General features: G+C 50.2%; 1 protein-coding gene across 3 annotated transcripts in view; it reads right to left on the bottom strand.

Annotated features, from left to right (window-relative positions):
* Window positions 1–1,201: 1,201 nt before the first annotated feature.
* The window catches only part of SNRNP35 (small nuclear ribonucleoprotein U11/U12 subunit 35), a 7,020-nt gene continuing 657 nt past the window's right edge, over window positions 1,202–7,564 (bottom strand). Inside the window, exons 1-2 of one of the 3 annotated variants that reach the window (XM_006149234.3) lie at window positions 7,370–7,479; window positions 1,202–2,086 (exon numbers count right to left, since the gene is read on the bottom strand). In XM_006149234.3, the coding sequence (XP_006149296.1) occupies window positions 1,343–2,083 (741 nt within the window). In that variant the 5' untranslated portion in view covers window positions 2,084–2,086; window positions 7,370–7,479 and the 3' untranslated portion in view covers window positions 1,202–1,342. Of the gene's footprint in view, window positions 2,087–3,740; window positions 3,874–7,369; window positions 7,480–7,564 lie in introns of those variants that run through there. The other 2 variants (XM_006149235.3, XM_006149236.3) reach the window with 2 other exon arrangements.

The following is a 7,564-nucleotide window of genomic DNA, read 5'->3' on the forward strand; positions in this document are numbered from 1 at the left end:
TTGTTGGAAGGGTGGGGGCGCCCCGCCGGGGGGGGGGGGGGGTAGATAACATTCTGCACAAGAGTGGAGTTCCATTTGTTTCAGAGTAGCTGAACATCCAAATGTTTAGACTGGCTTCTGGTATTAAATCAATCTCCCTGGATTCATTTTTGTTTTGGTTTAGTTTTCGCTATAGAATGCATGTGCTCACCAGAGACAGAGAGACAGGGAGAGAGGGAGGTGAGAAACCACCACCCAGAGGGATGATCACAGCACAGTCCCTTCTCCTCCAGTCTCCTCTCAGATTCTGGACTCGGACACGCAGCCAGCATGATGTCTAGGCCACTGTGCCTGGCACTTGAACCCTGCCTGCAGCTGGCCATGTGGGACCCAGCACCCTAACCTTCACACTGCCTGCTAGCCCGTGGACTCATTCTCTACTCATTAGTTCAGCTCAGAGAATTCTTGAGCTATAGATATGAAGATGGAAAAGACACAGTTTATTCCGGCAGATTAGGGGCCCTGGGTGTCACAGGTGAGTATGAAAGATTTTAGGTCATCGCCTCTTTTACCACACTCTGAAGACGATTATTTCAAATAGATGGAGAGATGGGACCAGCAGTTGGCATAATGGCTATGTCGCTGGACTCCCATGTAGTCAACCACGGTTCGAGTCCTAGACCCAGGGGTTCAAACTCACATCAGGTGTGTGTGCGTGCGTGCCCAAGATCCTGAGAGGAGAAGGGAGGAGAAGGGATTGTGGCATGGCCATCCCCCCTGGGGGGTGATTTCCTGCTTTCTGTCTGTCTTTGGTGAGCACTCACACCTACAGCAAAAACTTCTCAAAAAAAAGTCAAATAGATGGAGAGAAAAATCAAGCCAAATTGCCTACTGCCAAATTAAATGATGGTGATTCCTTATGAATGGCCTCTCCAGATGCCAGGAAGTACAACATTGTTTCTCAATCCCATTAAACGTGTCTACAAGAAAGAAAAAAGAAAGGAAGAAACATGTCTACCGCTATGTGATGAAGATGTCAAGTGTCAGCTTGAACCTAGATTCCAGGGCACAGTGAAAGCTATTCCAGACCCCATCATCAGTAAGTTTCATTCAACCATTAGACTCCACACTGTAGAGACAATCACTCTCTGCTTTTCAAATAATTTTTTTTTTAATTTTAGCTTTATTTCATTTATTTATTTAAATTTGACCAGAGAGGGACTGAGAGAGAAAGCAAGTCACCAGGTCCGGGATTCAAACCCTGTCTGGCCATGTGGGAGTCCAGCGCCCTTAACCACCACGCCACCTGCTGGCCCCCTATGCTCACTGGCTGGACCTTCCCGCTGGGGCCCACCATGGGCCTCTATTTGCTTCTGTCCTTCCTATCCCGGCCCCTGCTCCTGTCCTCCCTGAAGTCCCTCTCTCTATCCCAGTCACTTTCAGGCCAGGCCCTGTTGGGCTCTCTTTCCTGCCATCTCCTCTCCCGGCCCCTGTCGTGGTCTCGTTCCCTCGTCCTCGAATCCCAGTGTCTTTCTCGGGATCGAGAGGGCTCCCTCCTTTCCCGTTTGCCCTCTCTGTAGAGGTCATTTTTAACAACGGGCAAATTAATAGGTTTTCGAAAATGTCGATCCCGTCCCCCAAACCTCAGTTGCCCGGATTCCTTTTTTCCCCCAAGACCACCTCCAAGTCGCCGAGGGATCCACCCTTTCAGAGTTCTTTCCAGCTCGTAGTCCACGAATATCTCATGCTGGTCGATGACCAGGCCATCGGCGTCCCGGTAGGCTTTGATCAGTGCTCGCTCCTCCTTGTACTCTATAAAGGCGTAGCCCTTGGAGAAGCCCGTGACCAAGTCCCGCACCAGCCGGAGCCGCCGGATGTCACCGTAGCGGGAAAAGACCTCCTTTAGTTTGTCCTCTTTGGTTTGTAGGTTCAGTCTGGCCACGAACAGGGTAAGCAGGGGGTCTCCTATGACGCCTTTGTTGGGGGCGTATCGTGCCAGCATTGCCCTCCATATGGCGCGGTCGTGTGGGTCTTCGTCAGTGCCATCAATGCTGCCAGCTTTAAGTGGGTCATACTCCTTGGCGATGGGCATCCAATCGTTCATTTTCTGAGGATGAGAACAGCAAATGTGTATGTAGCATCTACTACGCGCAACTCTTAAACTTTCTTTTTTCTTTTTTTGAGAGGTTTTCGCTATAGGGTGCGTGCGCTCGCCAGAGAGACAGAGAGACATAGAGACAGAAAGCGAGAAATCACCCCCCAGGGAGGATGGTCACGTCGCAGTCCCTTCTCCTCCATTCTCCTCTCGAAATCTTGGGCACGCATGCACATGCGCCCAGCGTGAGTTTTAAGCCACCGTGTCCGGGACGCGAACCATGGTCGACTACGTGGGAGTCCAGCAACATAGCCATTACGCTAACTGCTGGTTCCCATCTCTTAAACTTTCTTTAAAGTTTCTGCCACAGAGCGTGTGTGCTCACCAGAGAGACAGTGAGAAATCTCCCCCTAGGGTGGATGGCCACTCCACAATCCCTTCTCCTCTACTCTCCTAGGATTCTGGGCACATTTGCACACGCGCCCAGTGTGTTTTTCAAGCCACCAGATCCAAGACTTAAACCGTGGTCGGCCATCCGGGAGTACAGCACCTTAACCACCATGCCACCTGTTATTCATCCCTCCGTGAGGCTAGGGAAGGTAGGGGACACCCACAGGGCTAAGGCCTCCCAGCTAGTAAGAGTACCGAAGCCAGGCAGATAGGCTTCACTCTTCTAAACCCTCAAGAAGCAGAGGGCTGCCTCCTTGGGTCCCGTCCTCACATGCCCCATCCAGCTCAGCCATGGGAGGACTCTTACAGCTGTTACAGCAGCCAATGTGGATCCAAACCCAGGCTTGCCTTTCAGAGACTTTTAAGTGGTCACAGGCAGCCCAGCCTGGGTGGTGCAGTGCTGGAAGCCATATGGCTGATCATAGGTTCAGATGCCCGGGTCAGCCTGACAGCAGCATACATGCCTGGGACTCAAGATCTGACCGAAGGATGGGAAGGGCCTCACCGCATGCCTTGTCAAGGGCGTGTCTCTCTCTCCTCCATGCATGAGCACTAACAAAAAACAAGAAATAAAAACACCACACACGGGGCGGGTCCCATAGCCTAGTGATTAAGGAAGCCGGATTCCACGGCCAACCACAGTTCGAATCCTGGCCCCAACAGCCCCAAAATACTGACAGGATGGAAGGCTGGAGAAATGGAGAAATGATTGCAGTATGACCACACCCATTGGGGCGTGGTCTCTCTCTGGTTAGCGCATGTCCTCTGGCAATTATAAATACATAAATAACTGTAAGGGGAAATGGTGATTTGAATGCAGCATCGCACAATAAACAGAGCAGAACTAAGACTCCAGGGACCCGCAGTCGGCTCACTAGTTCAAAAGGAATATGGAATCTCTTCTCAGCTCCCTGGCTAATAACCCTTCATGCCTTGCAGCCTGAGAATCTACTGTAATGGTAATCTCTGCCCAGCAAGCAAGCTGTCATTCACTCTGGCACACGGTAATTAATTCATGTGAGCCTTTGCTAGAATACGGAAGGCCCCTGCCAACATCTCGGGCCTGGCCGATGTTTATGTAACCACCTCTGTCAAATGCTAGAGCCGAAATACGTCTGCTAAAGATCAGGTCTCTGTGGATGGCATGTGGTAATTCTCACTCTTAACAGCACCTTTCTGTATTATTTATTCAAATATCCCTGGATATTCGCCTTACTCAAATTTTCCTTCAGAGTCGTTTTGCTTCCTCTTCAGTTGACGGGCTATGTACGGGCGTGGTTGTTCATGGGGTGCAGGAACTGTGGAATATTTTCTTCTCCAGTCAAAAAGCCAAACCCCCACAGAACAAAATCCAAAATCAAAGCCCTGCCCTCGCTCCTCCTCCCACATCGCCAGCCCCCTCCAGCTACCCGAATCGTCCTCTCCCAGAACGCCCCTCGCTCCCTGGCTGCACGCCTATCCTGTGCTGCTTCCTCCGCCGGGAACTGTCTTCCTCTCTGCCTCCTATACTGCTTCTGGAAATTCCACTCGTCCTTCCACGTCCAGCTGCCACCCCTCCTGAGGACAAGCGCATCTCTCCCATGGCGCGCTGAAGCCCTTCGGAGACAGGACCAGGTCCTATGCGGTGCACGGGAAGCGCTCCTCATCTGGTGTCTCCAGACCCTAGGACACTCACTGCTAAGTGCCAGGGAACTGAGCCAAGTCGCAGCTTACTTTGTCCTGATCAGACGAGAAGGACCCACTTCACTGGGACTGCGAAGCAGGCAGCACTTCACTGTCTGCCACCAAACTGTACAGGGGCAACACACGCCTGTCATCGCCAACGACCACTCCGAGAACACGCTTGGTGGCGTCCTTATTGGTAAGAGGGTGACCAACAGCTGGAGTGACCCCGCCACTTTTAGCACGGGCTGGGTCCTGGCTCTGACCGACTCTGCATTTTCTCTCTGGTGGCTGGAATTTCTCCGTGTGAAAAAAGCAGAGACAGTGCTTATGTGACTGGTTTGTCCCTGCTCTGGTGTGTTCAACGGCGATCCCACTCACGGGGCCTGACTCCCAGCTCCGCCGCAGAGCTGGGCTGCAGAGCTGGGCTGCAGGAAGAGTGAGGAGGCGCATCACTGAAGCTCACTCATACTGGACGCTTAGGAGGCACCAGGCACTGTGCACTCCGAACTCCTCTCACCGCTCAGAGTACCAGGGTGTAGATACTTAACTGAGCACCCTTAGCCACTTAAGAGAGAGGCTTTTGCTATAGGGCGCATGTGCTTGCTGGAGAGACAGAGACAGAAAGTGAGATCACCGCCTGGGCCACATTGCAATCCCTTCTCCTCTATTCTCCTCTCAGGATTCTTCTAGGCATGCACACACAAGCACCCAGCATGAGTTTCAAGCCAGCTGGTCTGGGGCTCAAATCACAGTCTAGCATAACCATTACATCATTTGCTGGTTCCCCAAAACTGAAACTATTTAAAAAAAAATTTGTTCAAAGAATAATTTAACTTTATTTATTTATTTTTTAATTTGACCAGAGAGGGAAAAAGTGAGAGGGAGAGGGGGAAAGTGAGAAAGCAAGTGGCCAGGTCCGGGACTCAAACCACAGTCGGCCATGTGGGAATCCAGCACCCTTAACCACCACACCACCTACCAGCCCCCAAAATCTGAAACTTTTTAAGCTCTGACATGACACAAGTGGAAAGTTCCACATCTGACCTTGGGCGACACTGCGATACAAAAACATTGCACAGAATTACCCGGGGGTGTGTGTGTGGGGGGGCAGTAACACGGCAGCAATCACAGACCCACAGGGCAAAGGTCCTGAGCCCACCAGACCCACGCCAGCGGAGATGGGCACGGATTGAGGTGTGATGATCCCACTCATCTCACTCTTTTTCTGTCCTTTGTCCCTCGTGGAAGAAATAAACTCTTTAAAAAATGTTTTAAAATAATTATTTAATTTTATTCATTAATTTATTATTTTTTAATTTGACCAGAGTGAGACACAGAGGGAGAGTGAGAAAGCAAGCAACTAGGTCTGAGACTCGAACTGTGGTTGGCCATGTGGGAGTGTCCAGCGCCTTAACCACCATGCCATCTGCTGGTCCCAGAAATAAACTTTTTAAAAAATAACCTTCACAGGGACCAGCAGATGGCAGAATGGTTATGTCGCTGGACTCCCACCAAGTTGACCATGGTTGTAGTCCTACACCCGGCAACTTAACAACACTCATACCGGGCTTGTGTGCGTGGGTGCCCAAGATCCCAAGAGGAGAATAGAGAAGGGACTGCAGTGTGGCCATCCCCCCAGGGGGGTGATTTTCCACTTTCTGTCTCTTTGGTGAGCGCATGTGCTCAACAGCAAAAATCTCTCTTAAATAAAAAGCCTTCCTAAAAACAATCAATCAAACAAACAAAAAGAAACAAAAAACAAAACCAAAAATGTACAAGAAAAACATGATGTTCCGGCTATCTAATGTATGAGGTGCGTATGAAAAATCAATGAACTCCGTGTTTAGACTTGGGTCCCATCCCTACACTCTATCATTATGTATATGCAAAAAGAAAAAGCGCAAATTCTAAACAATACTCTAGTCTCACGCATCTCAGATAACAGACACTCAGCCTGTACTACAATTATGGCTTGCCATGTCAGACGAAGACAGGCACAAAAAGGTGGTCTTTTGTCCCCAGTCACAAAACTAAGAAGTAGCCCAGTGTAAAAGAACTGAGGGCCAAGTCAGCTCCAGAGCTTAAGCAGAGAGTCCCTCACATAGCTTTCACAGAATGTAAGGCTTTGGAGATGGGAATAAAAAACCCTACCAAAACTGGGGCTGGCAGGTAGCATGATGGTTAAGGGCAAAAGACACCCACGTGGCCAACCATGGTTCGAGTCCTGGTCCCGGTGGCTTGATTTCTCACTTTCCCGTTCTCTATTACTCTGTGTCTCCCTCTGATCAAATTTTAAAATAAAAAATAATCAAGTTAAATAAAATAATTCTTAAAAAAGTCACAAAAATCTACCAAACAGAACTGACATTACTGGGGCCAACAGGTAGTGTGGTGAAGGGTGCTGGATTCCCACATGGCTGACCCGCAGTTCGAGTCCTGGACCTGGTGGCTCGTTTTCTCACTTTCCCTTCCTCGTTCTCTGTCTAATTTTAAAACAATAATAATTATAACAATAAATATAATTAAAGAACTCTTTAAAGAAAAAAACACAACTGACATTACTGCACATAGCCAGAGGTTCTGTTCACAGTTTTTAAGACTTCTACGTAGGCCAGCAGGTGGCATGGTGGTTAAGGTGCTGGACTCCCACATAGCCAAACATAGTTGGAGTCCCAGACCAGGCGACTTGCTTTCTCACTTTCCCATTTTCTCTCTCTGATTACATTTAAAAATAAAAATAAATAAGGGACTAGCAGGTGTCATAGTGGTTAAGGCAGTGGACTCCCACATGGCTAACACGGTTCAAGTCCCAGACCTGGTGGCTTGCTTTCTCACTCTTTCTCCCGCTCTCTCTGCTTAAGGTGGAAAACGGTAATACTAATAATTATTTTAGGGACCAGCAGTTGGGGTATTGGCTATGTCGCTGAACTACCATGCAGTCGATGCCGGTTCGAGTCCCAGACCCGGTGACTTAAACTCATGCAGCGCATGTACGTGCGTGCCCAGACCCCGGGGAGGGGGGTGAAGGGACAGCAGGCGCCGTCCTCCCTGGGGGTGGTTTCTCGCTGTCTGTCTGTCACTCTCTCCAACGAGCCCAGGCGCCCTAACACAACATCCTCTAAAAAAAATAAAGTGTCTACGAAAGTTGTTCAAAAAAAAAAAAAAAAAGTCCCTCCTTACTGGGTCGTAGGAACGAGACTTCCGCGCGGCGGGAAACAGGCGGGCGGCGTCCCGGGCATGCGCAGTGGCGCCGTGGACGCGAAGGCGGAAGTCCCGGGGCCAAGCCTAAACCTCGACCCCCGGCCCTTGACCCCCGACCCCGCTCCGCTCTGGCCTCCGGCCCGCCAGGCTGCCGCGGGGCCCGTCACCGTCCGC

This window comes from Tupaia chinensis, unplaced genomic scaffold, assembly GCF_000334495.1.
Source record: "Tupaia chinensis unplaced genomic scaffold, TupChi_1.0 Scaffold000258_1, whole genome shotgun sequence".
Lineage (NCBI taxonomy): Eukaryota > Metazoa > Chordata > Mammalia > Scandentia > Tupaiidae > Tupaia > Tupaia belangeri.